The 27,545-nt window shown below is 71.2% G+C and overlaps 3 protein-coding genes across 11 annotated transcripts; 1 reads left to right on the top strand and 2 right to left on the bottom strand.

The window, feature by feature from the left end:
* Window positions 1–390: 390 nt before the first annotated feature.
* NR2F6 (nuclear receptor subfamily 2 group F member 6) lies at window positions 391–8,576 on the bottom strand. The gene is made up of 4 exons (XM_068919860.1): window positions 8,305–8,576; window positions 4,089–4,183; window positions 2,108–2,632; window positions 391–1,745 (listed from the first exon to the last, which is right to left on the bottom strand). Exons 1-4 carry the CDS (start codon window positions 8,559–8,561, stop codon window positions 1,471–1,473), a joined length of 1,152 nt encoding a protein of 383 aa, XP_068775961.1. The 5' UTR covers window positions 8,562–8,576; the 3' UTR covers window positions 391–1,470.
* Window positions 8,577–17,158: 8,582 nt separating this feature from the next.
* Window positions 17,159–22,291, bottom strand: USHBP1 (USH1 protein network component harmonin binding protein 1). The gene is made up of 12 exons (XM_068920164.1): window positions 22,113–22,291; window positions 21,890–22,031; window positions 21,567–21,815; window positions 21,304–21,387; window positions 21,036–21,148; window positions 20,724–20,864; window positions 20,577–20,650; window positions 19,572–19,978; window positions 19,243–19,431; window positions 18,883–18,974; window positions 18,656–18,778; window positions 17,159–17,697 (listed from the first exon to the last, which is right to left on the bottom strand). Exons 1-12 carry the CDS (start codon window positions 22,289–22,291, stop codon window positions 17,514–17,516), a joined length of 1,977 nt encoding a protein of 658 aa, XP_068776265.1. The 3' UTR covers window positions 17,159–17,513.
* A 2,140-nt stretch (window positions 22,292–24,431) lies between these two features.
* BABAM1 (BRISC and BRCA1 A complex member 1) lies at window positions 24,432–27,449 on the top strand. Of its 9 annotated transcripts, none has more exons than XM_068919595.1 (9): window positions 24,432–24,487; window positions 24,904–25,202; window positions 25,276–25,334; window positions 25,454–25,574; window positions 25,653–25,731; window positions 26,197–26,221; window positions 26,537–26,666; window positions 26,874–26,960; window positions 27,063–27,449. In XM_068919595.1, exons 2-9 carry the CDS (start codon window positions 24,909–24,911, stop codon window positions 27,261–27,263), a joined length of 996 nt encoding a protein of 331 aa, XP_068775696.1. In that variant the 5' UTR covers window positions 24,432–24,487; window positions 24,904–24,908; the 3' UTR covers window positions 27,264–27,449. The 9 variants fall into 9 exon arrangements, with proteins under 9 accessions (XP_068775696.1, XP_068775697.1, XP_068775698.1 ...); XM_068919596.1 differs by having other exon boundaries at window positions 24,887–25,202; XM_068919597.1 differs by having other exon boundaries at window positions 24,444–24,487; window positions 24,890–25,202.
* The last annotated feature ends 96 nt before the right edge of the window (window positions 27,450–27,545 follow it).

The raw sequence follows: 27,545 nt of genomic DNA, 5'->3' as shown, positions 1-27,545 counted from the left end.
GGAGGAGATGGCCGGCAGCCGCGCACCCAGCGTGCATCGGGCCAGCCGCCGAGCAGCTGGAGCCGTTTGCCATATTTACACCAGTGTGGTTTGGTTTTGTTTTTTGTTTTTTGTTTTTTTTTTTTGCAAAGGGCGCAGGTGCCCTCCTCCTCCTCCTTCTTTTCTTTTTTAATACCGAGGCAGAAAGTGGGCCAAGAGCAGCCGTGCGGCGCTGGCACCCGGCGCAGCGCTCCTGCGCCGCGGGGGCCGCGGAGGACGGTGCCGCAGCCGGCCGTGCCGCAGCCTGCGGGGAGCCCGGGCCCGAGCCGGCCGGCCAGCGCTGCAGCCCACCTTGCTGGGTTGGCGGCACGGCACTGCCGCGCTGCAGAGCCCCCAATGAGACCCCCGGGCTTGTAAGAAACATCTTTATTGACTTCAGTTAATTTGTTTAGTATCATTGAACAAGGATTATATTTGCAGTGAATCAATCTAAATGACAAATCCCCGACTAATCCTGCCTCCGCCTGTTTGCACAGTATCGCCCTGAGACGCAGCGCCGGCGGGGGGGCCGCGGCGGCTCTGCCCCTCTCCCGGCTCGGCCTCCCTCCGCTCGCCAGCCCCGCTTCGGCCCCTCTGCGCCCCGCTCGGCCCCCCCGGGGACGCTCGGGGCTGAGGGATGCGCGGGGAGGGGATGCTTCCCTGGGACGCCGCGGCGGATGCGGGAGCCGGTGCCGGCAGCGGGCGAGCAGCAGCGTCCGGCAGGCAAAGCCGCGGCTGCAACGTGCCCCCCGTGGGGAGGGCACTGGGCAGCGCAGCCCCCGCCGGCCGGGTGCTGCGTGGTGCAGCCAGAGGGGAAAAAAACCCCTTTATTTGCTCCCGGCGTTGCGTATAGCCCTGGTGCCCACGGGGCAGCAGCCGCCGCCGCGCCGGCCCCGACCTTGGAGATGCTTCAGTGGAAAGTGCAGGGCTGGGGCTGGGCGCAGGCGGGGGCCGGCCCGGCCCCCCTCCCCGGGCTGCTCCGCCGTCGGTGCTTCAGTCCTGGAGGGCGGCTAGGTGCCGGGCCAGCCGCAGGGCAGGACGCAGAGGGGCTTTAACACCCCCCTTTCCCGTGGGGGCAGAGCCTGAGCCGGGCGCCGCGGCAGGACGGCTTCGCCCCGAGCCCGGCGGCTCGCTCCCACGCTCGTCCCAGCTCCTTGCTGACATCTGACGTTCAGATTTAGATGGACGGCGGGAGGACGGCGCGGCCCTCCCCGGGCTCCGTCCCGGCGGGCAGAGCGAGGGATAATCCCTGGGCCTCGTCCAAAGTCCTTTCTGCCCGGAGCCGAGCCCGGGGGCCCGGAGGCGGGAGATCTCCGCTTTAAAAGGTTAAGGAAAAGTTCGGCGGCCGAAAGCAGCGAAGCGGCCAGTACCGTGGGCTTTGCGCCGCCGCCACCCTGCTTTCGGGAGGAGAAACCCCTCCGGCCCCGGGGCCGGCTCGAGGCTCGCGCTGCCCTACTGCCCCGTGCCGTAGGGCCAGTTGAAGGTGCTGCCGGACAGCAGCATGTCCCTGATTAGTGTTTCGATGGGCGTCTTCCCCACCAGGCGCATGAAGAAGAGCTGGGAGATGAGGGAGGCGGGCACGGCCCGGAGGGCCGGGAGGCGCAGCAGGAGGCGGCCGAAGCGCTGCGGCTGCGAGGGGTACTGGGAGCGCACGTACTCGGTGAGGGCCACCTGCGCCTTCTCCTGCAGGCTCTCCACGTGCGCCGGGTCCGAGAGGCCGCAGGCGTCTGCAAGGGGCACGGGACGGTTAGCGGAGAGGAGCCGCCGCCGCCCCCCCCCGCTGTCTCTAACGAGCCCCTGCCGCCCGTGGCCCCGGTTAGCGCTCGTTAAAGGCTGCCGCCTCGGCATAGTATTTGCTTCACCGCGGCTCTCCCTGCCCTGGTACCCGGGGGACGCCCCAGCTCTGAGCTGGCCGCCTGCACCGCTGAGCCAGGATGCTGCAAACCGTGGCAGGAGCCCGCGGGCGCGAAGCACCTCCGAAACGCCCCCGGAGGAGCCACGGGACGCTCCCTGTCCCCTACGCAGACTGCGGGGGGGGGGGGGAACGCTCCCCGGGCCCCCTCTCTCGACCCCGCCGGCGCCCACCTACCCGGCGTGAAGAGCGCGATGGCTTTGAGGCAGCTGTACTCGGCCGAATCCACCTGCAGCCGGTTGAGCTTCTCCACCTGATCCTGGAAGATGCGGATCTGGTCCATGAAGGAGACGACGCGGTCGGCCGACATGGGCGAGGCGTGGAAGCCGGCGGCGGCCAGCAGCGGGGCCATGTGCAGCGGCAGCGCCGACTGCGCCGCGTTGAGCACGAAGAGCTCGCTCCAGCTGAGGCGCAGCAGGGCCACCTGGTCCGAGACGGGCAGCTCGGGGAAGAAGGGGATGTTGCGGGCCCACTCCACCGTGCTGAAGAGGAGGCGGGCGGCCAGCTCGCAGATGTTGTCGATGCCCATGACGCTGCCCTGCTGCGCGTACTGCGAGCCGTAGCGGGCCGCCGGGTACGGCTCAGCCCGCAGCAGCTGCGAGATGAGCTCCGACACCGGCTGCCCGTTGAAGTACTCGCCGCTGGGCATGGTGTTGGGGCTGGTGCTGGAGTGGCTGGGGGGGATCCGGCCCCGCTGCACGGCTGCAGAGGGGGGAGAGGAGACGCGTGAGCCCCCCGGCGCCGGCCGGGAACGGCCAGGCTGCGGCACCAGCAGCGCATCCCGCTGCCTCCCAGCCCTCCCACGCAGCGGCACCGGCAACAAAAGTCGCCTTTCAGGCGCTCCCGGAGAGCGAGCTGCCTGCAAGAATCACTCTAATCTATTTAGCGTCCTGGTGATGCATCAGCAGCGTCCAGCCGGCCCGCGCTGCCCTCGCGCCGTCGGCTGGCCGGGCTCGGCGGCAGGAGCTCTGGGGCTCCGGCCGAGCACGGACGCGGCCCTGCCGCCAGCCGGGAGCAGCCGCGGCTCCGGCTGTGCCGGACCGGGCGCCCCGCCGGCACCGCGGCCCCCCCCCAACCCGTGCTGGAGCGGGGCCGTTGCTACCCAAGGTCATTCCACGGCAGCAATCATTTATTTGCAAATAAAACGTCCATCTTGGAAGAGTCGTTAACCCTGGGGCACTCCCCCTCCTAATTGCATTCGCGGAGAGCCATTTTTCAGCTCCCCCCTCTCCCATTAGTGCCCACTATTTGCTCAGTCCCTAGTAATTAATTTATGGGCTGTTCATGAGCCACTTAAATGAGAGCTCTAAATCATGCTAAGTGGCAATAATGCCATCTCGGCTCCTCGGGAAAGGAGGGAATTACTGTCCTGCTTCTAACATCCTTCCCCCTGCTCTTTGCGTTAATGCCACCTGCCGCTGAGCGGCCAACGCACCGCGGCAGAGCCTGGCGGAGCGGGCGGCACGCCGGACGGGGACGGTCCCGAGGGGCCCCAGCACCTCCGTCCGGACCTTTGGCCCGGCGGCTCCCCAAGCCCCAGGTGCGACGGGAGCAGCCGGTCGCGTCGCATCCGACCGCGAGCGCCGCTCGGCTCGCCCCGGCGGCTCCGCACCCTGCCCGACTCTGCTCTGGGCTAAAACCCTTGTTTTTCAGCAGGGCACCCAAATGCAGCCCCCCCGCCCCCCCCCCCATTTGCAGCAAGCCAGGAAGCAGCTGGGGTTCATAGCCCCGGGCGAGGGAGAGCAGAGGGAAAGCGGCAGCGCTGGGCCGGCCAGGGTGCCGTGCACCCGGCGATTCGCACCGCCCCGGCTGAGCCGGGAGCGTTCCCGGCCGCCCTGCAGCGCGCCCGGGGCCGGCCCGCGGCTCCAGGTGCGCCGCCTTATCAGCGCGAGGCTCCGGCTTTCCAAACAACCACCACCTGCTCCGGCAGCGCGCCGGCGCCGAGGGCGAGTCGAGGAGGAAAGAGGGGCCCGCGGGCGTTCCTGGCCCTGCTCCGAGCCCGGGGGCGGCGGGAGCCCGGCCCGGGCGCTGCAACGGGGCGACGGTTTCCCGGAGAACCCAGGCTTTGCTGCTGGAGCGCCGCGCCGGCCCCGGGGCAGAGCGGGCGCCCGGCGGTGCAAAGCCGGCTGCAGCCCCCGGCGGCGCTGCCGTTCGTTACCTTCCTTCCTCATGCCCACGCGGAAGCACTTCTTCAGGCGGCAGTACTGGCATTGGTTGCGGTGGTGCTGGTCGATCTGGCAGTCGCGGTTGGACCTGCAAGGGCGAAGCGGGCGCGTGAGCCGGGGCGAAGCGGGCGGCGGAGGCAGCCCTGCCCGAACCGCTCGGGCCGCGCGCGCACCGGGCGCGCCGGTAACACAGCCCCAGAGCTGCTTCCCACCCAAGGGGCTGAGGAGCGGCGCTTGCAGCAAAGCCCCGGCGTTCAGCGGCGCTGCGGAAAGCCCGGCGGCGCGGGGGGCTTTGCAGCGGGAGGGGAGCTGCGGGCGCCCTTCTGCTCGCCGCCGCAGCGGGGAAGGACAGCGATCCTGCCAAGGGCTGAGCACCCTCGATACCCCTGCTTCACGGTGGCGGGGGGGGGCGAAGGCCTTTGGGGAGGGAAACGCTGTTTTGCAGGGCGGCTCCGCGCCACGAGCCTCGCGCGGCGCTGGACCCCCTCCTCCGGCTGGCTCACCTCCGCCGCCCGTGCGGCCCGGCTCCCGTGCACGGGAACAGGCAGGCGCCGGAGCCGGCGATGCCGCGCGCCGCGGGCGGAGGCGGAGGAGCGAGCCCCGGCGCGGCGAGCGGCCGAGCCCTCCCCGGCCTCCCTGCCAGACGCGCGAGGAATTCCAACTATTTCCTACGGGAGCGCCGGGGCCGGCTGCAGCCGGCCGGCACGGGGCTCCCCTCCTGCCCGCCGCGCGGCCCCGCGCACGCGGCCGCGGGCCGAGCCCGCAGTGCTTGCGGCTGCCTTGCCAGCGCGGCGAGGGCCGCGGCGGGACGGGGGCTCGCACGGCCCCTTGCACGCGGGGAAAGGGCAAAGCAAAACCCTGCCGCTGCGGAGCCAGCGCTGCACGCTCGCCCAGCCCATCCCGAGCCCCCATCACGGATGGATGCTCCCCCCACCCCCTGCCCTTACTCACTTTCCACCCGCTTAGGAGCGCGTTTCCGTTTGCTCCAGCAAAGCTGAGCTTTCTCCCTGCCGGCGCCGCCGGGCTGAGCGCGGCCCCAGCACCGCCAAGTGCCACCTCCCGGCCTGTCTGCCGCTGCCCTGCAAAATGAGCGCCCCGCCGCGACCGGCCCGGCGTGCCCCGCTGCATCGCTCCGGCGGCTTCGTGCATGCACGCGTAACGGGATGCGGGATGCAAGTTCGGCGTTTCTCGCAGGCAGCGGCGCCGCGGGGCCGCCGCGGTCCCCAGCTCACCGGACAGACGGTTTCTGCGCGAGTAACCTGGGAGCCTGCAAAGCGGCTCAGCAGGGTCGCTCCCGGGCCTGCCCGGGAAACGCTGCTTCCAACCAGCCACCGCCGGAGCCGCCCCGACCGCGGGCCCTGCCGCCCGGCTCCGGATCAGGGCCGGCGAGTCAGGGAAGGGAAAGAGCAGCAGCAAACCGGGACGTGGCAGAGGAGAGCGCGGGAGGGTCATCGTCCCCCGGCATCTCCGCGTCCTGCACTGTCGCTTCACCTCCGTGAACGGATCCCGGCTCGCGCGCGACCGGGGAAGCGACGCGCGGGGCTGGGCCAGGCTGCGAGATACGTCCCCAAACGGCATCGTTAGCATCGAAGACCCCACAGCCCCAATTTCTACGTGCAGCACGTGGGGGCTGGCCCCGGGCTCCCGCTGCCCCGCCGAGGCTGTCGCGCCAGAATAACGGGAAGGAAGGGGGCTTATCAGCCACAGAGAGAAAATTAAGTCACATAAAACAACCGTCCGACCTGCCAGGGAATTGCCGGCAGGGCCGGGCGCCGCGCGGCTCTGCCTGGGAGTCCTGACACGAATACCCTCATTTGTACACGGCTCCGGAGGAGAGCCGCGCAGGGATTCCCGCGGCGCGCAGACCGGAATTAATTCGCCCCGAACATCACCACTGCGCTTAACACATTTAAAACGTGTTGCTGATAAAAGTTATTCCAGCCGAGAAGCGATAGCTAATCAAAACGTCACGTTACATCTTCATCACCCGGCCGCGAGCCGGCGGCCGGGGCGGAGGCTGAGCGGCCCCGGCGCGGCGAGCCGCCCGGCGAAGGGCGCCGCGGGGAGCCCGGCTAACCCCCCCGCGGCGGCCCCCAGCCGCGGCGCTGCCCCCGGCACTAAAACGCCAATAATCTCACTTAATGCCAACAGCTCCTAGCGAGTTTCCCAGCCGACGGGCTATAGCGACCTGGGAAAGTGCGAGAATACAAAAGGCGTATACTGTGCTAATTATGTAATTAGAACGTGTAATTATTTAGTGCAAGAACTAAACTGAATCCAGCTCACTTTTAATATTCAAATTAGAGCAATCTCGGCTTGATGCTGCTTTTGACTCCTTTGACAAAGCGCATGCCGGCACTGCCACGGGAGAGCATTGTTCTTTGCCCCTTGAATAGTTACTGTGTACTAGGAAAACTAACGTTTTTATGTCACACCAAATTACTTACAGGCAGAAAGGGAGAGAAGGAAAATTAAAAAAAAAAAAATTAACTCCTTAAATAGGTGCCCGGCTAGCAGGGTGGCAAGCCCAGGGTAAAACCTTTGACAACGCATTGCAGCAGCGGCGAAGCAGGCGGGCCGAGCCGGCGCCCGCGGCGAAGCCCCGCGGCGAAGCCCCGCGTGCGCCCACGCGCGCGTCTGGGACGCGGAGCGCTCCCGCCTTCCCTCCCGCTGCCAGGCTCCGATTCGGCGTTTCCTTTGTTCCCTCTGTAACGAGGGAGCTGGTATTGCTCAAAAGCCATATGTATTCCCCATCTTCAAATTATTGCTCCTAACCAGCCGTTACGTGGGGCTCTGCGGAGGAAACAGGCACCTCTGCTCCTGCTGCTCGGGTGGGGAAACTGAGGCACGGCGCCGACCCGTGCCGGGCTGCGAGCCGAGGCCGCCGAGAGGGTATTGCAGGACCGGCTGCAACTTTAAAACATGCAGCCCGTCGGCAGCTGCAGGGCTGCCTGGGTGCCCACGCGCCGCACGGCTGACGTCAGCCCCCGGCCCGGCGCTAGGAGGTGCCGGGAGAGCAGACGCTGCACCCGGGGGAGGACGGCGAGGGCGAATCTAGGCCGCCCGAATCGGGAGCAGCGCGGTCGGAGCCGGCAGCGGCCGGAGCGCGGCCCGGCTTTCTGTCGGATCTCGCAACCGCAGGTCAAAGCGATCGGCCGCCCCCTCGGCGGGGAGACCCCGGGGCGCAGCGGCGGGGTCGGGGTGCCTTGCCCGCGGCGCTGTCACCGCCCTGCGTGAGCAGACGCCCTTTGCAACCCGTGCCCGCAAGCGAGCCCCAGCCTTCCCCTAAATACACGGTTATCTCTCTGCAAACGTCCTCCTTCCCAGTCGGCCAAACCCACGGCCCCAGGCGCCGTCCCCCCGGCACGCGCCAGCGAGCCCCACGCTCGCCCCGCGCGCAACACGCGCGCCCGGAGTTATTCGTGGCTTCAAACTTCGCGTGGCTTCTGCTCGTTGTGCCGCAGGGGCTGCAGCCGGCCCCCGGCCGCCCGCGGCTTCGGGCCCAGCAGCTCCGCTCCCGCGTTTCCCCCGGCGCCTCCGGAGAGCGGGGCAGCGCCGGGGGCCGGAGGGAGCGCGGGATCCCGGGGATTTCACAAGAGCAGAGCGAGAGCAGGCTGGAGCCCTGCGGCGCATTGGGCTGTTGACACCTCCGGTTAAAATTATACTCGCTGCCGCACTGATGCTTTTCTCAGGGTAGAGCGGCCGTGACCGAACTGACTCACAGCCACGGCGCGTTTTCAGGCATGAGCCCAGAAAGGCAATTAACACCAGAGCAGAGGCAGCCCGCGACGGGGGTCCGCTCAGCCCCCGGCCGCTCTCCGTGCGCCACGGGCTGGGGCAGGGCTGCGGCACCCGTCTCCCCCAGGGCTGGGGGCCGCTCCTGCCAAGCACAGAGGGAGCCGCTGCAGGGCCGCAGCGGGGCCACCGCGGAGACGCGCTGGGGCCACCACGGAGCCACACCGGGGCCGCCGCGGAGCTGCGCCGGGGCCACTGGTGGAGCGATGCCGGGGAGCATCAGAGCTGCGATGGGGTCACCGTGCAGCCGCGCCGGGGCCACCGCCGCAGCCGCGCCAGAGCCACCGCCGGGGCCGCCCTGGGGAGCGCCACCGGGGCCGCTGGACAGGCGCGCCGCAGCCAGGCCGGGAGGCGCAGCGGGGCCTGCGTCCGAGCGGGGCCCGGCGGCGGCGGTGGTCCGGGGCTCGCCCCTACCTGCAGGTGTAGCTGAGGTTCCTGCGGATGCTGCGCTTGAAGAAGCTCTTGCAGCCCTCGCAGGTGAAGACGCCGTAGTGCTTCCCGCTGGACTTGTCGCCGCACACCACGCAGTCCACGGGCGCGCCGGCCCGCTCCTCCTCGCCGTGCTCCGCGTCGCTGCCGCCGCCCGCCGGGGACGCCGCCTCCTCCCCGCCGCCGCCGCCGCCGCCGCCGCCGCCGTTGGGCTCGCCCCAGCCGCCGGCCACCATGGCCATGGCTCCGCGGCCGCCGGGGCTCAGCGCCGGCCCCGCCGCCGCATGGAGCGGCGCCCGCTGCGCGGCGCCCGGCGCCTCCCGGAACGAGTTGAGCAAGTTTTTGGTTTTTTTTTTTTTTTCCTTTTTTTTTTTTTTTTTGAGGGGGGGGGTTGGGGGAGCGGGGTTGGGGTTTTTTGTAAAAAAATTTTTTTTTTTTTTTCCCCCCCGCTCCCCCCACGCCTCCGCCGGGCGCCTTTCTCCTCCCCCGCCGCTAGCGCGGCCGGGGGGGCGCGCAGGGCCGCGCAGAAACTTTGCGGCGGCGGGAGCGGGGCGCGGCGCGGCGCATCCCCCCGCGGGGCGCGGCGGCTCCCGGCGCGGCGGCCGCCCCGGGGCTCCGCCGCATGCGGGGCCGCCCGCCGCCCGCGCCGGCCCCTGCGCTCCGCTCCGCGGCACCGGCGCGCGAGGAGGCGGCGCTGCCCCGGCCGGCCCCGCCGTGCCCCTACGGGCCCCGCCGCCGCCGCCGCCGCGGCTGCATGCAGCCCGGTACGGCGGGACCCGCTCCGCCGAGCCCCGGGCTCTCCCCGCCTCCCGCGAAAGAGCAAAGTTCAGCCGCTGCCGCGGTGGCCGCCCTGGATGCTCCTCCCCGTCCTCCTCCCCTTCCGCTCGCCACCCGCCGGGTCCTGCCCCGCTCGCCGCGCCCGCGCCCCCCCGGCCGCCCCCGCCGCCGCCCCCGGGCCGCCCCCGCGCCTGCCGCCCCCGCCACCCGCACCGCCACCGGCGCCGCCGCCGCCGCCGCCCCGGCACGGCTGCGCCGGAGATGGACCCGGCTCCGTGGTCCGGCTGCGCTGGAGATGGACCGGGCCGGGCAGGGCGGCTCCGTGGTCCAGCTGTGCTGGAGATGGACCGGGCTCTGTGATCCAGCTGTGCCGGAGATGGACTGGGCCGGGCAGGGTGGCTCTGTGGTCCAGCTGTGCTGGAGATGGACCGGGCTCTGTGATCCGGCTGTGCCGGAGATGGACTGGGCCGGGCAGGGTGGCTCTGTGGTCCAGCTGTGCTGGAGATGGACCAGGCCGGGCAGGGCAGCAACGTGGTCCGGCTGCGCTGGAGCTGGACCGGGCCGGGCAGGGTGGCTCCGTGGTCCAGCTGTGCCGGAGATGGACCGGGCCGGGCAGGGCAGCTCGGTGGTCCAGCTGTGCCAGAGATGGACCGGGCCGGGCAGGGCGGCTCCGTGGTCCAGCTGTGCTGGAGATGGACCGGGCCGGGCAGGGCAGCTCGGTGGTCCAGCTGTGCTGGAGATGGACCGGGCTCTGTGATCCAGCTGTGCCGGAGGTGGACTGGGCCGGGCAGGGTGGCTCTGTGGTCCAGCTGTGCTGGAGATGGACCGGGCTCTGTGATCCGGCTGTGCCGGAGATGGACTGGGCCGGGCAGGGTGGCTCTGTGGTCCAGCTGTGCTGGAGATGGACCAGGCCAGGCAGGGCAGCAACGTGGTCCGGCTGCGCTGGAGCTGGACTGGGCCAGGCAGGGCGGCTCCGTGGTCCAGCTGTGCCGGAGATGGACCAGGCCGGGCAGGGCAGCAACGTGGTCCGGCTGTGCTGGAGATGGACCGGGCCAGGCAGGGCGGCTCCGTGGTCCGGCTGCGCTGGAGATGGACCGGGCCGGGCAGGGCGGCTCCGTGGTCCAGCTGTGCCGGAGATGGACCAGGCCGGGCAAGGCGGCTCTGTGGTCCAGCTGTGCCGGAGATGGACCGGGCCGGGCAGGGCAGCTCGGTGGTCCAGCTGTGCTGGAGATGGACCGGGCCGGGCAGGGCAGCTCGGTGGTCCAGCTGTGCCGGAGATGGACCGGGCCGGGCAGGGTGGCTCATGGCCCAGCTGTGCTGGAGATGGACCAGGCCGGGCAGGGCAGCTCGGTGGTCCAGCTGTGCCGGAGCTGGACCGGGCCGGGCAGGGCGGCTCTGTGGCCCAGCTGTGCTGGAGATGGACCGGGCCGGGCAGGGCGGCTCTGTGGCCCAGCTGTGCCGGAGATGGACCGGGCCGGGCAGGGCGGCTCGGTGGTCCAGCTGTGCCGGAGATGGACCGGGCCGGACAGGGCGGCTCTGTGGTCCAGCTGTGCCGGAGATGGACCGGGCCGGACAGGGCGGCTCTGTGGTCCGGCTGTGCCGGAGATGGACCGGGCCGGGCAGGTTGGCTCATGGCCCAGCTGTGCTGGAGCTGGACCCAGCCCTGGCAGGGTGAATCTGTGGCCCTGTTTTACTGCAGTGGGATAGGGCCAGAAGAGAGCAGCTCCCAGGCCAGGCCATGCAGTGATGGAGCGCACGGCACGTCCAGACAAGGTGCCGGAGGCAACTCGACGCCCGCCCTTTCCAGGCCTGCGCCCTTTGCCGTCCCTGGGAGCAGATCAGCTCTGGGAGGCGGCAGCTGCGCTCTCGGTGTGCGGTGGCCACGATGGGCCACGCTGCAGGGGCAGCGCCTCCAACACCCACTGCGCCGCTGGGGTTGCGTTCGTGGGTGCCACGGGGAGCCCGGTCCGGCGTGCCCGAGGGATGCTCCCTGCGTGGGCGGCGCAGGCCAGCCCGCAGGAGAGGGGGGTCCTGCAGTTTCGTTGTCTATGGGGGAGGAAACCTCGGCAACGCGCCATGGTGCATCCAGCCTCCTGCATCCCTGCCCGTCGCCTCCTGCCGGGGCCGGTTCCGCTGCGGTCCGACGTTTCCATCCCGGGACGGTCCCCCAAAGCACGGTGCAGACGGCCCTGCTCGAGGCTGTTAGCGCCGGGAGCCTGAAAATACAGGGTCATGCTCCCGCTGCGGGCTGCGGTTTCGGCTCCGGGCCGGGTCCCCCGCACCGGCCGGTGACCTCTGAGCTGCAGGGTGCTACGAGTCGCCCTGCGCTGGCACAAACGGCCCGGCTTCACCGGCGCTGCGGCCCCGAGCCGCGGGCAGAGCGTGGCGGCCGCGTACCGGGGTGGGAGGATGCTGCTGGAGGCCGCGGGCCTCCGGGAGGACGGAAAGCAATTCCCCACGCCTGGAACGGGGCCAAGGCCCCGGGATTAACAATCCCCTCCTCTTGCCAAAAGCCCCAATGGGATCTTTAATTACTGCAAGCGGCACGAGGCCTCGGCGCGGCGGGGAGGCGCGCGGGGCGCCCGGCGGCACCCGCGCCGCGGGGTCCCTGGCCAGCCGCCGGGACGGGGCGACGGGCTGCCTGCCGGCCCGCTAATCCGGCTCGCTAAGTCGATGTTTTGATGTGGTGAATCACATCGGAGCCGCAGCAGCCCGTCAGGCAGCCCTGCGGGAACCGGCTGGGTTGGGGGGTGCCGGCCCTCGCGTGCTGCCGCCCTGTTAATAATTAACGAAGAAATAAACCGTGCAGAGAGGTGGTTGACCTGGGAGCAGCGCCGTGCTATCGCTGTGCCCTGGCCTTTCGCCTTGAGGCCAAATTCTCTTCTTGGTCACGGCAGAGGGGCCGGAGCGGCTCCCGGCGGCGCGCCTTTCACCTTGACTCGGCAGAGCGAAGTCCGGCGGGAAGGGCGCCGCGCCGGGGCTCGGGAAGGCGGCCGGCGGGGCGGCGAGCCGAACCCGGCGCCTCCCCGGCGGGGCCCGCGGAGGGCCCCGCGAGCGCCTTCGCCCGTGGCCAGCCCACGCGCCGGGGCCGGCTCCTGCCTGGGGGCACATGTGCCCCCGCTTGATGCCCCAGCTGGAGAAAAAGCGGCTGAAACAGGCTAGGAGCAAAAAAAAAAAAAAAAAAGGAGCCGGGAGCCCAGCGAGACGGTGCAGCGGGGTGGATGGATTGGGAGCCGGGAGCCCAGCGAGACGGTGCAGCGGGGTGGATGGATTGGGAGCCGGGAGCCCAGCGAGACGGTGCAGCGGGGTGGATGGATTGGGAGCCGGGAGCCCAGCGAGACGGTGCAGCGGGGTGGATGGATTGGGAGCCGGGAGCCCAGCGAGACGGTGCAGCGGGGTGGATGGATTGGGAGCCGGGAGCCCAGCGAGACGGTGCAGCGGGGTGGATGGATTGGGAGCCGGGAGCCCAGCGAGACGGTGCAGCGGGGTGGATGGATTGGGAGCCGGGAGCCCAGCGAGACGGTGCAGCGGGGTGGATGGATTGGGAGCCGGGAGCCCAGCGAGACGGTGCAGCGGGGTGGATGGATTGGGAGCCGGGAGCCCAGCGAGACGGTGCAGCGGGGTGGATGGATTGGGAGCCGGGAGCCCAGCGAGACGGTGCAGCGGGGTGGACGGATTGGGAGCCGGGAGCCCAGCGAGACGGTGCAGCGGGGTGGATGGATTGGGAGCCGGGAGCCCAGCGAGACGGTGCAGCGGGGTGGATGGATTGGGAGCCGGGAGCCCAGCGAGACGGTGCAGCGGGGTGGATGGATTGGGAGCCGGGAGCCCAGCGAGACGGTGCAGCGGGGTGGATGGATTGGGAGCCGGGAGCCCAGCGAGACGGTGCAGCGGGGTGGGTGGATTGCAGCCCCGGCCATAAATAAAACCTCCATTTCCTCCTGTCGGGAGGGATCCCTGCTCACGAGGTAGCTGCAAACGCAGATGGACGGGGCCGGGGCGCCGTGCGCTGCCCGCAGCAGGGTCCCGCGCTTAAGGCGGGAGGGTTGAGGTGGCCTCGCGCGGGGCCGAGCGAAGGGCGCAGCGGCCTCTGTCCCCGGGGCCGCGGCACCGTCCCAGCCGGCAGCGGGGTCCGGCCGGGGCGGGCGGCACCGGGAGCCCGGCGGGCGCTGCCGGGGGGGGGGCGGCGAGAACGGCTCGGGCTCGGCGTTCCCGCTGGTGGGACGCGAGGGCCGGGGCCGATCCCAGGGCGCGCGGGGCGGGAGGGGAGCCCCCACCTGCCGCCGGCCCCGCTTCTCCTTTCTCTTCTGTCAGCCCTTGATTTATGGCCCTTTCCCTGCTTCTCCCCCCTCCTCCTCACCCCCTGCAAAAAAATAATAATCCGGGAACAAAGGAGGAAATTGGATCTTGGCCCCCCTCGCGCTCCCGGGCCCGGCGGCGGCGGCCGTGTTTGTTTTGACGTTGGTGTCCAGTTGGCGAAGGCGTTTGATCTCCGGAGGAATTCCTCCTTCCTCGCGCTGCTCCGCTGCCCCGGCGGCACAAAGGGCCCCGCGGGCCGGGGGCTGCCATGGGGCCGCCCCCCCCCGGGCAATGCCGCTCAGCCGGCGCCCCGGCGCCCCGACCCAGACCCGCCGCCGGCATCGCCTCCCCTCCTGGCCGCGCTGCCGCCGGCCTGCACCCCGAGCCCGTCCCTGCTCCCCCTCGGCCGGCCCCGTTCCCCAAACCCGGGCCTTTTCCCGGGGAGGGGAATCTGCCTGTACAAACTATAACTGTTTCCTTGGCTTTGAATAAAATACTCCCTGGGGCGAGGGGGGGGTGCGGGGGGGGGGGGACGGCTCGTGCCACGGCTGCAGCCGCCGCGAAATCCTGCTGGCCGCAAAGCCGCTTCCCAGACGCCGTGGGTTTTAAGCCAATCTCCTGCTTTTAAGCCCGTCTCCTGGCTGCGGGGTTGGATTTCCCCGGAGGGGGCCGCTTTGCTCCTCCCGGGGCGCGTGCACCGCGCCGGGGCGGGAGCCCAGCGATCCTGCCCGGGGCGGAGGGCGCTGAGCCCCAGCCGCCGCTCTTTATCGCTGGCGTTCCTGGGGCCGGCTCCCGCCGGCGTGCGCCTGCGCGCGTGGGAGGCGACGGCCCGAGCCGCCCCGGAGGCGCGGGCAGCAGGAAGGGGCCGTGGCACCCGGAGCAGCCCCATCCCCGCTGCGCCCGGCGGGGCCCGAGCCGGCTCCTCGCTCCCGGCGTGCACGCGGCTGCAGCCGGGCACGCGCGCGCCCCGGGAGGCACGGTCTCGCCCGCGCCCAGCCGCCCCGGCCCTCGCCTCCTGCCCTGCGTTCCCGGGATAGCAGAACCCGCTCCCCCTGCACCCAGCCGGCGTCGCCCGGGAACGGGCCGGACGCTCCCTCCCCGGTGGGGGCATGAATCACACCACTGCCTCCACCCCAGCGCCAGCTGCGCCGCCACCCCTTCGCCTGCGCCGGGGTTCTGCCTGCCTCGGCTCCCGGCTTCTCCCCGCTGCATTCGGCAGCTCCCGGCTCCCCGCGTCCCCCGGCCGGGGCGGTGTGTGCAGCCCCCGAGACCCGCTCTTCCCGGGAACGGGGTGCGAGGCCACATGGAGTCTCACATCCCGCGGGAGCCTGGGGGCTTTGGCTGTGGCCCGTCGGCTTCCCAGCCTCCACTTTGGTGGCAGGGAGCCCATGCTGCTCCATAAAGGGGGAAACTGAGGCAGGGAGATGGCAGCGTCTTGCAAATCATTAGCGGCAGGCAGAGCCCTCCCTGCCTTGCTGCGGGGCTGGACCAGCCCGGCCGCGCCATGCTGCATCGTGCTGCAAAGCGCTGTGCCGTGCTGTGCCATGCCGCGCCATGCTGCACCGTGCTGTGCCGTGCCACACCATGCCACACCATACTGTGCTGTGCTGCACCATGTTGTGTCGTGCCGCACCGTGCTGCGCTGTGCTGCAATGTGCTGCACCATGTTGTGCCGTGCTGCGCTGTGCTGCACTGTGCCGTGCCGTGCTGCGCTGCAGAGTACCGCACCATGCTGCACCGTGCTGCACCGTGCTGTGCCATGCTGTGGCGTGCCATGCTGCCCTGTGCTGCACCATGCTGTGCTGCACCGTGCCATGCCGTGCTGTGCCGCACCATGCTGTGCCATGCTGTGCTGCATCGTGCCGTGCTGTGCTGTGCTGCACCATGCCGTGCTGTGCTGCACCGTGCCGTGCCATGCCGTGTTGCACCATGCCGTGCCGTGCCGTGCTGCACCATGCCATACCATGCTGTGCTGCACTGTGCCGTGCCATGCCGTGCTGCACCGTGCCGTGCCGTGCCGTGCTGCACCATGCCATGCCATGCTGTGCTGCACCGTGCCGTGCCGTGCCGGGCTGCACCGTGCCATGCCGCACTGTGCTGCACTGTGCCGCACTGTGCCATGCTGTGCTGCACAGTGCCGTGCCGTGCTGTGCTGCACCGCAGACGCCTGGCCCAGGCCCCGAGTACATGGCACGAGGCAGAGGCTCGGGGTGCGCCACGGCTGGCTCCAGGGCTTGGCCCGGGGCAGCGGCAGGCGAAAGAGGAAGCCTCAGCCTGCCCCGAGCCCCCGGGGCCCCGCTCGGCGCTGGGGGCCAGGGAGGGCGGAGGCGGGTGGCTGTGCGCCCCCTCCCTCCCCTGGCGCGGGGGGACTTGAAAGCGGCCCCGCAGCCCCGGCCCTTTCATGCGGCTCTCGGAGGAGCCTGACCCCGTGCACAAAGCCCCCAGGAGCCCATTTGAATCTGAAAAGGGGTCTGAGCGCCGAGCCCTGACCTTCAACCTGCGGGTCAGCCTGTCCGCACCGCTGCCCCGGGGCCGGGCCGGGCGTCCCCGGGACCCCCCGCCACGCCGTGCCTGCCACGGGGCACGCGGGCAGGGATGGGTGCTGTGCGCCCAGGGCCAGCCGCGGCCTCCGTGTCGGCCGCCAGCGCCCTGGCCACGGGGAATCGGCCTCCGCGGCCGGGCGCCGCAGCACCTTCCCGCAGCAGGCGGCTGCCAGGGCTGGCATCCACGTGACCGGTGCTCCCGTTTCATGCCGGCGCTGCTCCCCAGGGTCCCGGGAAGTCGTCCTCCGATCCGGGTCATGGCGCGACCAGGGACACGGGGCTGCCCCCGTTTCCAAGGGCCCCAAGGGCTGGCGGTGAGGGGCTGCGGGCTCTGGGCACGGGCAGATCTGGGTGGTGAGCTGCATCCCAGCCTCCCTGCCGCACATCCCTGCATCCCAGCCTCCCTGCCCCACATCCCTGCATCTCTGCCTCACATCCCTGCCTCCCTGCCCCACATCCCTGCATCCCTGCTCTGCATCTCTGCATCCCAGCCCTACATCGCAGCCTCCCTGCCCCACATCCCTGCATCCCTGCGTCTCTGCCTCACATCCCTGCATCCCTGCCCCACATCCCTGCATCCCTACGTCCCTGCCCCACATCCCTGCATCCCTGCTCTGCATCCCTGCATCCCAGCCCTGCACTCTGGCCTCCCTGCCCCCCATCCCTGCCTCCCTGCCCCCCTGCCCCACTTCCATGTATCCCTCCTCTGCATCCCTGCCTGCATCCCTGCATCCCTGCCTCCCTTCCACACTTTCCTGCCCCCCTGCCCTGCCTCCCTGCCCCACATCCCTGCCTCCCTGCCCTCGCCATCGCCACGGCCCAGGCTATTGATCCACCGAGCCTTGAACTCCACTTTGCACCCTCTCCGGGGAGAGGCAGGGCTTGCGCTGGCAGCTGAGCGCCTCTTGCTCTGCGCCTGGGTTTCCCGTCGGCGCTGCAGCGCGGCTGCGCCCTGGGCTGCCCGACGGCCCTGCGCATCGCCGCAGCGGAGCCCCGCGCTCGGCACGGCCCCGCCACGCGGGCGCTCGAGCGTGCCGGGCCGCAGCTCCAGCGCGGCCCCACTCCCAGGCCCCCACCAGGCGAGGCCGACCCGGCGCGGGGTCACTGCTCCTCTTCCCTCCTGCATATGCATGGGGCCCTCCTGCCACGGCCACCGCCGTCACCTTTGATCCCACGTCAGGGATAACGAAACGGCTTCATCTGCGCCCGTGAGATAGCGGGAGGCCGGGGGGCGGGCGGGGGGCGGCTTTGTTCCCAGCCCGGCCGCGGACCGGCCGAGCCGCCACCTCCGGCCGGTTTGTCCCGGTGCCCCTCGTTGCTCAGCTCAGCTCAACCTCCCCCCCGTGGATCAGATCCGCTGCAGAAGGCCCCCGAGCGCCATCGCCGCGGCGGGGCTGCCCGAGCCGCAGCCACGCGAGCCACAGCCCTGGGCTTAGCGGTTTATTCTCCCTGCGGATGCCCAGCCCGGGGGCTGCACCGCGCCGTGCTGCGCCGCGCCGCCGGGGAGATGCTGGGGGACTCCAGGAGGGTGCCGGAGCCCGCGGGGTCCCGGAGGTGACGCCGGCCTGGGGAGGCTCCCTAGATGCAGGTCTCGCTGCCGGCGGCGGCGGTGGCGCGGCACTGCTCCAGGCGCTGCAGCCGACGGGCCAGCGCCTGCGCCTGCCGGCCGTGCTGCTCGCCCACGGCGCCCGCCTGGGCCTCGAGGCGCCGCAGCTGGGCCTCCTGCTTCCGCCGCGCGCCGCGGTAGGCCAGGGCCAGGGCGCTGCGGGACGCCGCCGCGCCTGAGCCCGCGCGGGGCCGGGGCGCTGCCGGCCGGCTCTGCCCGGAGGCGCCCGGAGGTGGAGGGGCGCGTGGAGCGGGGACCATGCTCTCGGGGCTCGCCGCGGAGGACCACGGGGCGCGCGCAGCAGGGACCGCGCGTCCCCGGGCGGGCAGGAGGGGACCGTGTGCCTGGGGGTGCAGCTGGGCAGCCCGGGGCGTGCACAGGAGGGAGCGTGCGTCCCAGGGGGTGCAGGAGGGGACGGCACCGCCAGGGGATGCAGGTGGGGACCACAGGGGTGCAGAGCAGGGACCGTGCATCCCAGGGTGCAGGAGGGGACGGCACCGCCAGGGGATGCAGGTGGGGACCACAGGGGTGCAGAGCAGGGACCGTGCATCCCAGGGTGCAGGAGGGGACGGCACCGCCAGGGGATGCAGGTGGGGACCACAGGAGTGCAGAGCAGGGACCGTGCATCCCAGGGTGCAGGAGGGGACGGCACCGCCAGGGGATGCAGGTGGGGACCACAGGGGTGCAGAGCAGGGACCGTGCATCCCAGGGTGCAGGAGGGGACGGCACCGCCAGGGGATGCAGGTGGGGACCACAGGGGTGCAGAGCAGGGACCGTGCGTCCCAGGGTGCAGGAGGGGACGGCACCGCCAGGGGATGCAGGTGGGGACCACAGGGGTGCAGAGCAGGGACCGTGCGTCCCAGGGTGCAGGAGGGGACGGCACCGCCAGGGGATGCAGGTGGGGACCACAGGGGTGCAGAGCAGGGACCGTGCATCCCAGGGTGCAGGAGGGGACGGCACCGCCAGGGGATGCAGGTGGGGACCACAGGGGTGCAGAGCAGGGACCGTGCGTCCCAGGGTGCAGGAGGGGACTGCGAGGCCAGTGCATGCGGGGGGGGGGGGGGGACCATGCAGCTGGGAGGCACTGAGCGGGGCGCGCGCGTCCCCTGCCCACCTGTGAGCCTGGAAGAAGTCGCCGGTGACGGCGCTGCACTGCGCCTGCTGCGTCCGGCTGACGGCGCTGGCCTGCTCCAGGGCGAGCGCCAGCGCCTGGGCCCGGGTGTGCAGCTCCTCGGCCCTGCAGGACGGGACATGTGGCACCGAGCCGGGTGCTGTGTCCCCACCACCCGCATGGCAGCGGGCGCAGGGCACCCCGCCGCGGCGCCGGCCGGGGTCCCTTACCGAGCCAGCGCATCGAGCAGCTCTCGCGCCTTCCTCTCCCGGTCTGCGGGGTGCTGGGGAGCCGCCGCTCCCGTCCCGCCGGGCTGGGCATCCTGCAGCAGCCGCGTGGGGGGTCGGCACCCTCGGCCCAGCCCCGGGCAGACCCCGGACCCCGGGCAGGTCCGAGACCCATTCCGGGGGGGAGATGGGGGTCAGACCCCCTCTGCCGTGGGGCTGCACACCGGGGCACCGCCGGCGCTCGTGCCAGCGGGGGAAGCACCAGGGCTGGTCCCCACGGCCCTTGCCAGGGGACACGGCCGTCCCGGGGGTCACACGCACCGGGGGGGGGGGATGCACCCTGCGGTCCCGCTCCGGCCGTACCTCCTCGCTGCTGCCGGAGCTGCTGGGCGGGCTGGGGGGGCCGGGCCCCCCACCTCGCTCCCGCTGCAGGTGCTCGAGCACCAGGCGCAGCGCCGCCTCCCGCGGCCCCTGCGCCGCCGCCAGCACCTCCAGCCCCCGCTTCTCCGTCTCTGCCAGCTGCAGCTGCGTCCTCAGGTCGGCCATGGCCTCCTGGGGGGGCGCAGTGTCACCCCGCTGTGCCCCCTCCCAGCCTGGCAGCCCTTTGCGGGGCTGCTCAAGCTGCGCATCCTGCTCTGCACCCCGCAGAGAGCCGGGGAGGGACCCAGGCGTCCGGCCCCCCCGCCGCGCACCTTGAGCATCGCCAGGTCGTGCAGCAGCTCGACTTTGTCCGGCTTCGGCCGGGGCGCGTGGCCGGGCAGGAGGGGCCGCGCGTCCCTCAGGGCCCGCTCGGCCCGAGCCCTGACGTCCTCGCCGCGCCGGGCGACGGCGCTGGCGGGTGCCGGGGCAGCGTGCAGCGACGCCTGCACGGCTGCCTGCTCCGCGCGCAGCCGGCGGATGCGCTCGCGCAGGGCCGCCTCATCCGGGCCGCTGCAGGGACATGGCGGGGACAGCTGGGGGCTGGGGCAGCCGCCGCCATCACCGCCGTCACCGCCACTATTCTCCTCCTGGCCGTCCGGCTCCGCTCGCCCCGGGAGCTGTGTCCCCTCCGGCTGCGTGGGGCCGGCTCTGCTCCCGCCTGCCTGCTGCGCCGCGGACCCTGGGCACGGCACGGGCAGCCTTCAGGCGGGCGTCCCCATGCTGGGGACCGGCCACCCACCATCTTCCCCACATCCTGCATCCTGCAACCCGCATCCCGCATCCTGCATCCTGCATCCCACATCCCGCATCCCACATCCTGCATCCCGCATCCTGCATCCTGCATCCCGCATCCTGCATCCCGCATCCAGCATCCTGCATCCCACATCCCGCATCCCGCATCCTGCATCCCGCATCCAGCATCCTGCATCCCACATCCCGCATCCCACATCCTGCATCCCGCATCCAGCATCCTGCATCCTGCATCCTGCATCCCGCATCCAGCATCCTGCATCCCACATCCCGCATCCCGCATCCTGCATCCCGCATCCAGCATCCTGCATCCCGCATCCAGCATCCTGCATCCCACATCCCACATCCAGCATCCTGCATCCCACATCCTGCATCCCGCAACCCACAACCCGCATCCCGCATCCAGCATCCTGCATCCCACATCCCACATCCCGCATCCTGCATCCTGCATCCCGCAACCCACAACCCGCATCCCGCATCCCGCATCCCACATCCAGCATCCCGCATCCCGCTGGGGTGAGACTCACTGGCGCGCGGCCTGTCCTGCAGCTTGGCCTGCGTCAGCTCCAGCAGCGCGGCGTAGGCCTCCGCGCAGCGCTCGCTGCACCGAGAGGGGGCTCAGTGCCGGCGCGCCCCCCCGCCGCCTGGCCCCCGCCGCCCCCCCACTGCCCTACCTGCACTGCAGGGCCAGGCGCAGGGCGGTGCTGTGCGACTCGTGCTGGCCCAGCACCATGCTGAGCCGCTCCGAGTCGCTCTTGCACTCCTGCAGCGCGGCCGACAGCAGCTGGTTCACGGCTTTGAGCCGCTCGATGCACCTGGGAGTGCGGGGGCCGGGCTCAGTGCCAGCGCTGCGCGCGGCCGGGGGGGCTGCTCTGCCCCCCTGCACCCGGGGGCTCTGCCACCCCCCTCGGGGCGCTGCCAGGGCTGTGCCCCCGCCGCCCCGTGCCTCAGTTTCCCTGGCCGCTGGGGTCCGGCGGGCGACTCACCCCTGCAGCTGCTGCACCCGCTGCGCCGGCTCGCGGCCGGGGCCCTGCGCGGCGCCGGCGGGCGGCGTGCCGCCGCAGCTCTGCGAACGCCGCAGCCGGTCGTGGGCCACGTCCTGGAGGGGAGACGGGAGCCGCAGCCGGAGCCCGCAGCCGGGGGGGCCCCGGAGCGGGGCCATGGTTGGGGGGCAGCGCACCTCTCGGGGAGGGGGCTTCCGGCGCCGCGCTGAGCCCAGATGTGCGGCCGCCGCCGGCTCCGTCCCGCGCTCACCTGGGGCTCTGCTGCGCGCGGGGCGCCGCCGGCGGAGCCGCACGGGTCCTCGATCCCGCGCAGAGCGTCCTGCAGCTCCCGCACCTGCGCCGGGCGAGCGGGGCTGAGCGGCGCCGCGGCTGCAGCCCACCCCGGCACGGCGCTGCGGCGGGGGCGACGGCGGCGTCCCCGCCGTCCCCTGCGGGCCGAGCAAGGGCAACCGCTGCCTCGGCCGTGCCCAGCGCGGCCCCCCCGCCTCGCCGCCCTCGCGCCCCGCGGCGCACCTTCCTCCGCAGCCGGTCCCGCTCGTCCCGCAGAGCCCCCAGCGCGGCAGCGGCCCGGCTCAGCTCCTCCTCGCGGCGCCCCAGGGCCGCCCGCAGCGCCGCCTTCCCCGCCGCCGCCGCCGCCGCGGCCTCCTCGAGCCGCGCGGCCTCCTCGGCCGCCAGCCCCCCGCCGGCTCCCCGCTCCAGGCCCCAGCGCCTCGCTCCCCCGGCTGGCAAAACCTCCGGCATCTGGTCAAGCTCCTCCAGGCTCTGGGGAAACAGGGGGCTGGTGAGGCGGTGCCCATCACCGCAGCGTCGGGGCTGCCCCAGGCAGCAGCGCTCACCTTGGCCGCCCGCGCCCACTCCTCGCCGGGCACCAGCGGCCACCCATGCCGGGAGAAGACGGCGCGCTCCAGCGAGCTCACGGCCTGCTGCAGGGCTGCAAAGAGGTCGGGGCGGCGGGGCGGCGAGTCTTCCTCGTCCTCCCTGAGGACGGCGAGGGGGACATGCACAGGGGCCGCCGCGGGCCACGGCACACCGCACACCCGGGGCCGTCGCCGCCGATACCTGCCGGTGCGGAGCTGCAGCTGCTCAGCCGTCTGGTGCAGGCGGGTGGTGGTGGCCAGCAGCCCGGCGACGTGCTCCTCGCAGCGCGGGGTGTCCCCATCGTCCCCCGCCGCGGCTGCGGCCTCGTCCGCCTGCTCGGGCAGCGGGGCCTGCGAGTGCTGCTGGGAGCGCACACCCATCTACCCGTGCCGACCCCGGCCGGCAGCCCAGTGCGGGGCTCCCTCCGTGCCGGGGACGACGCAGTGGGTGCAACCTGCTGGGATGGACCTAGGGGCTGGGGCACATTTCAGCCCAAAGCTGCCCTGCTGCAAGGTGGTGCCCTGCTGCAAGGTGGTGCCCTGCTGCAACACGGTGCCCTGCTGCAAGGTGGTGCCCTGTTGCAATGCTGTGCCCTGCTGCAATGCGGTGCCCTGCTTTACACGGCCCCGTGCTGGGGCAGGCAGGGCTGGGCGACGTGTCCTGCACCAGCACATGGAGACCTGCGCAGCAGGATGCAGGACCCACTGCCACGCTGTGCCTGCACAAAGCCCCCAGAGTACCCTCCGCATGGCTCCGGCGTGCCCTTCCTCGGCTCGCTGCGCCCTGCAAGCGGGACAGTGGGTGTCCGGGTCCCCCATGGGACATGGGATTCGGGGACGGGGTCGGGGAGGGCGCTGCCCCGGGGTCAGTGAGGCTCGGCCCTCGCCGGCGCTGGGGCAGCGGCGGAAGCAGGAGCGGTTTCCTGTTTGCAGCGGGAACAATGAGCAGCGTCGCTGCAAGGTCACGGCGACGGCGGCCAGGGGCACCCGCGGCCCCTCGCACGCGGCTCATCACCCTCTGCGGCCAGCAGGGCCGGCGGCGGGACCGGGCGACCGGGGCAGCGTGTCCGGACCGGGCACCTGGTGGGTGCTGTGCGGCCGGCGGGACCCAAACCAGCCCCAGGAGCCGTGTTGCAGCCTGGCTCTGGGGGATGCTCATAGCTAGTGGCTGCCCATGGCTGGGGGATGCCCACAGCCGGGGGGTGCCCACAGCTGGGGGGTGCCCGTGGCCAGGGGATGCCCGTGGTCAGGGGTTGCCCATGACCAGCGGATGCCCGTGGTGGGGCAGGGGATGCCCATGGCGGGGCAGGGGTTCCCAGCCATGCGGGGATTGATGTCCCCGGTGCATCTCCCCGGTGCCAGGGGCCGGGTGGCGCAGGGACAGGACTTCTCTCCTGGGAGCTCCCCGAACCCTGCGCCGCCCCGGCCACTCGGGACCAGCCCTGCCGCAGCGCCCGTCCCGTGGGACGCCCCACTTGCCTTCTCCATCCTGGCCCGTCTCCAGCCCACGACGCCCTGCTCCGGCCAGCGCCCGATGCCAGGGGCTTGTTCCCGCGGTGGCCGGGGCCAGCTCTGCGGCTGGTGGCTCCGTGGCACGTCCCGGCCGGGGTCGCGTGCCCCAGGCTCGCTGTGGGGCTGTGCCGCTCCCAGCTCCTGCCCCTCCAGGCTTTTCCCATTCCTTGTTCCTGCGGAGATTTCCTCTTCCTCGCAGAGCCCGGCTCAGCCTCCTGCACTTAACCGTTGCGCTGCCCATGTCCCTACGCCCCGGCTGCCCGCCACGGGCCAGGGTGCCTGGGGTGTCTGGGGTGCCCAGGGTGTGGGGTAGAGCCTTGTTGGGGTCTCTGCACGGGTGAGGCCCCCACAGCACCCTCTCCCTCCCTGCTGACCCCCCACCGCAGCAGCTCCAAGGCACCTTGCCCGATGCTGGAGCCTGTCTGGGTGCCCGGACTCGCTTGGCACCGCGGAGGGACGGGAGTGCCCTGTGCAAGGCTCCCAGGCAGAGCTTGTGTGCAGGGGCGCTCAGAGTACTGGGGGACAGGGGTTGCAGAGGGGTGCATGAGTCTTTGGGTGCTAGGTGGCAGCATGTGGACATTTAGGTGACAGAGGGTAGTGTTTGGGGGTACATGGGTTTTTAGAGTGCATGGGTGCTGGAGGGTGATGCACAGGCATTTCAGGTGCTGGGAGGCAGCATACGGACACTAGAGGGTGGTGCATGGGCGTTTAGGGTGCAGGGGGTGGCGCATGGATGCTGGAGAGTGATGCATGGGTGTTTAGGGGCAGGGGTGGTACATGGGTGCAGGAGGGTAGTGCACGGGTATTTAGGGTGCAGGGGGTGCTGCACGGGTGCAGGACGGCATGCACGGGTGTCGGCGGTGCGGTGCGTGGGTACTTCGGATGCCGGGCCGGGCGGGGGGGAGCCAGTTCACCGGCTGCGATGCCCGGGGCTTGGGTGGGGGGAACCGAGGCCCGGCGGGACCCCGCGGAACTACAAGTCCCCGCGGAACTACAAGTCCCAGCAGCCCTCGCGCGGCGCCGCTTCCGGGTGGCGCCGGGTGGGGCTCGTGCGGCCCGGAGCGGGTGAGCGCGCGGCGGGGGTGCGCGGTGCAAGGGGGTGCACGGGGTGAAGGGTACATCAGGAAGAGGGCACCAGAGCAGGGGTGGAGGTGGGTGCGTGGGGCAGGGGGTGCACGGGGTGGGGGGCGCGTAGGGCAGAGGGTACGCGAGGAGGAGTTGCGCGTGGCGGGGCGGGGGGGGGGGGTCACGGAGCACTGTGCAATCGCTGCTCACGTACCAGCTGCCGGGGGAAGAGGGGAGGGGGGTGCATGAGCAAGGAGGTGCATGGGGCAGGGGGAGAGGACTGTCTGGGCCAGGGCATGTGGGGCTGGGCTGGGGGGTGGCACAGAGCAGGAGGGTGCGTGGGGCAGGGAGTTGCATGCAGTGGGGGGTGCGTGGTGCAACGGGGCGCGTGGGCTGCAGCAGCAGTCCCCGTGCAGCACCCATGGAGCGCAGCTGCGTGATGGACACGTCGGAGCCGGGCAGCGCGGCCGAGGAGGAGGAGGAGAAGGCGACGGAGCAGCGGCCCAGGACCCGCTCCAACCCCGAGGGGGCTGAGGACCGGGCGCTGAGCGCCCAGGCCAGCGTGGGCAACCGCAGCGAGGGCGAGGGCGAGGCAGCCAGCGCCGACGACAGCCCGCAGGGCACGGCGGCGCCCGACGGCAAAGCCTGGCCTGGCCCCGTGCACCCCACCGAGGTGCAGGTGAAGACGCCACGGGTGAACTGTCCCGAGAAGGTGGTGAGTGCTGGGTGCTGCGGTGAGGGACGCTCGCCGGCGTGCTGGATGCTCAGGCCACGGCTGTCTTGCACAGATCATCTGCCTGGACCTGTCGGAGGAGATGTCCCTGCCCAAGCTGGAGTCCTTCAACGGGTGAGTGTGTCCACGGGCAGGGTGGGCTCCTGCCCGGGCTGAGCTGGCCGGAGCCCCCCGTCTGCTGCGGGGCACCGGGAGCCGGCTCTGCTCCCCGCTGACACCTGGCCTCGTGGCAGGTCCAAGACCAACGCGCTCAACATCTCCCAGAAGATGATCGAGATGTTCGTGCGGACGAAGCACAAGATCGACAAGTGCCACGAGTTCGCGCTGGTGGTGGTGAACAACGACGCCACGTGGGTGAGTGGGGCCGGGGCCGCGGCGGCCGAGCCGGGGCCGGCAGCGGCTCTGCGCCCCCTTCACCCTGTCTCTTCTCAGCTCTCAGGCTTCACCTCGGACCCCCGCGAGGTCTGCAGCTGCCTCTACGACCTGGAGACCGTCGTGTGCAAGTCGTTCAGTATCCTGCGGCAGCGGCGGGCGCCTGCGGGCCGGGACCCTGCGCCGGGGCCAGGAGCACCACGGCTGTGCGGGTCCGTCAGCCGGGTCCGTCTGGGCCCTTTGCCTGCAGATGGCAGCAGATCCCGCGGCCTCGCGTCCCCGGCCGGATAAGCGGTGCTGTCCCTGCAGAGGAGCATCACGCTTGGAAGCTGCACCAGCTGCAGAGGGCTAAACCGGGCTCCTAAACCCCTAAATTCAGTGTTTAATGGCAGGACCTTCCATTTCTGAGTATTTGCACTGCCCTGGTAGGTGCCCACCGGCTGCGCGCGATGGCCTCCCCTCCCCGCGGGAGCTCCTCGGGCATCCTGGTGCCGGCCAGGCCACGGGGTTTGGGTGCAGGGGACATCCCTGCAGCGTGGGAACGGTGTCCCTGGTGGGCGACAGGGGCCTGTGTGCAAGGACCAGTCCTTAGCTCGGGTTCCAGATCTGGAAGGACTCTTCAACCTCATGTAAGTACAGCTCCGTGGGGCGCACGTGGTACGTAGCAATCCCAGCCCTGGCTCCCTCGCTGCCATGAGTTTTCTGCCTTCCTGTAAAAATGCAGCAGTCCTTTAATCTGAGTAGTTCCGGGGGCGGTTGCTGCTGTTGCAGTCCAAGCCCAGACCTGCCCCAGGTTTCCCAAATGGTTAACTCTTGGTGAGATGGGGATTGTCCCAGCTCGGCTGCCGGTAGGCAGCAAGCCCCTTCCCGCGGCTCGGAGGCTCCCGCGGGCCGAGCGGCGCTGGCCAGCCGCCCCTCTGAGCCACCTCCTCCCTCCGGCGCAGCCAGCAGAAGATCGAGCTGCCGGTGACGGAGAACGTGCAGACCATCCCGCCGCCCTACGTGGTCCGGACCATCCTGGTGTTCAGCCGCCCAGCCTGCCAGCCCCAGTTCTCCGCCACAGAGCACATGAAGGTAGGTGCCGCCACCTCCCCGGGGCACCAGGGCGGCTCGCGTGTGCCCGGCGTCGCGCGCCAGCAGCTCCCGGCGAGCCCCGCTCCAGGGGATGCTGCCGGCGTGTGCCGTGCCGTGTCGCAGGGAGTTTCCCCCTGGGAAAGGGGCACTGGGAACCGGCTCCGCTCCGGGGCCGGGAGCGAGTCACAGCTCCGCTTCCCCCTGCAGAAGATGCTGCAGTGCCCCTACTTCTTCTTCGACGTGGTTTACATCCACAACGGGGTGGAGGACAAAGACGACGAGACGAGCTGGAAGGTGAGTGCCGGACGGGGCGTCTCGCCCCTCCCCGTCCCCCCGAGGCTGGGGCCAGGGGAAAGGAGGGTCTGCCCCCCGACACCTCCGCCGTGTCCCCCCCAGGAGATGTACGCCTTCTTCAGCAACCTGGACACCAAAGGCACCAACTACAAGTACGAGGTGGCACTGACGGGGCCGGCTGTGGAGCTGCACAACTGCATGGCCAAGCTGCTGGCGCACCCGCTGCAGCGCCCCTTCCAGACCCACGCGTCCTACAGCCTGCTCGAGGAGGACGAGCCGGCCGAGAGCGAGGCCACCGTGTGAGCCACGGCCGCCCGGGCTGCCTCGCCTGGGCCCGTGTCGGCCGTAGGCGCCTTTTCCTTGGAAGGGAGAAGGCCTGTAGGAAACGCGCTGATGGAATGAGGTTTTTCTCCGTGACGATGCCCATAAATCGCCTCCAAACATGGTCGGGGAGGCCGAGGCGGCTGTTAGTAAAGGACTGACCTGGTACCCCGGTGTTCGGCTGTATGTTATAGTCTGAGGCAGGATTACCTTGGTGACTATGTAGTTACAGAAAAAGGTAAATTATACCTAAACTACACTGCA

Source organism: Struthio camelus, chromosome 26 (genome assembly GCF_040807025.1).
Source record: "Struthio camelus isolate bStrCam1 chromosome 26, bStrCam1.hap1, whole genome shotgun sequence".
Taxonomy (NCBI): domain Eukaryota; kingdom Metazoa; phylum Chordata; class Aves; order Struthioniformes; family Struthionidae; genus Struthio; species Struthio camelus.
The sequence above is the reverse complement of the archived record's forward strand: the minus strand, read 5'-3'. Positions and strand labels throughout refer to the sequence as shown.

Excerpts from the sequence above, each read along its gene's own strand:
- NR2F6 (XM_068919860.1), bottom strand. The coding sequence starts at position 8,561 with ATGGCCATGGTGGCCGGCGGCTGGGGCGAGCCCAACGGCGGCGGCGGC. Across the intron at positions 4,184-8,304 it reads AACCTCAGCTACACCTGCAG|GTCCAACCGCGACTGCCAGA; the intron begins GTAGGGGCGAGC and ends TCGCCCTTGCAG. Across the intron at positions 2,633-4,088 it reads CGTGGGCATGAGGAAGGAAG|CCGTGCAGCGGGGCCGGATC; the intron begins GTAACGAACGGC and ends CCCCCTCTGCAG.
- BABAM1 (XM_068919594.1), top strand. The coding sequence starts at position 24,843 with ATGCAGTGGGGGGTGCGTGGTGCAACGGGGCGCGTGGGCTGCAGCAGC. Across the intron at positions 25,732-26,196 it reads CGTCGTGTGCAAGTCGTTCA|ATCTGGAAGGACTCTTCAAC; the intron begins GTATCCTGCGGC and ends CTCGGGTTCCAG. Across the intron at positions 26,222-26,536 it reads GAAGGACTCTTCAACCTCAT|CCAGCAGAAGATCGAGCTGC; the intron begins GTAAGTACAGCT and ends CCTCCGGCGCAG.
- USHBP1 (XM_068920164.1), bottom strand. The coding sequence starts at position 22,291 with ATGGGTGTGCGCTCCCAGCAGCACTCGCAGGCCCCGCTGCCCGAGCAG. Across the intron at positions 21,388-21,566 it reads GGGACCGGCTGCGGAGGAAG|GTGCGGGAGCTGCAGGACGC; the intron begins GTGCGCCGCGGG and ends CGCCCGGCGCAG. Across the intron at positions 20,865-21,035 it reads CGGGTGCAGCAGCTGCAGGG|GTGCATCGAGCGGCTCAAAG; the intron begins GTGAGTCGCCCG and ends CCGCACTCCCAG.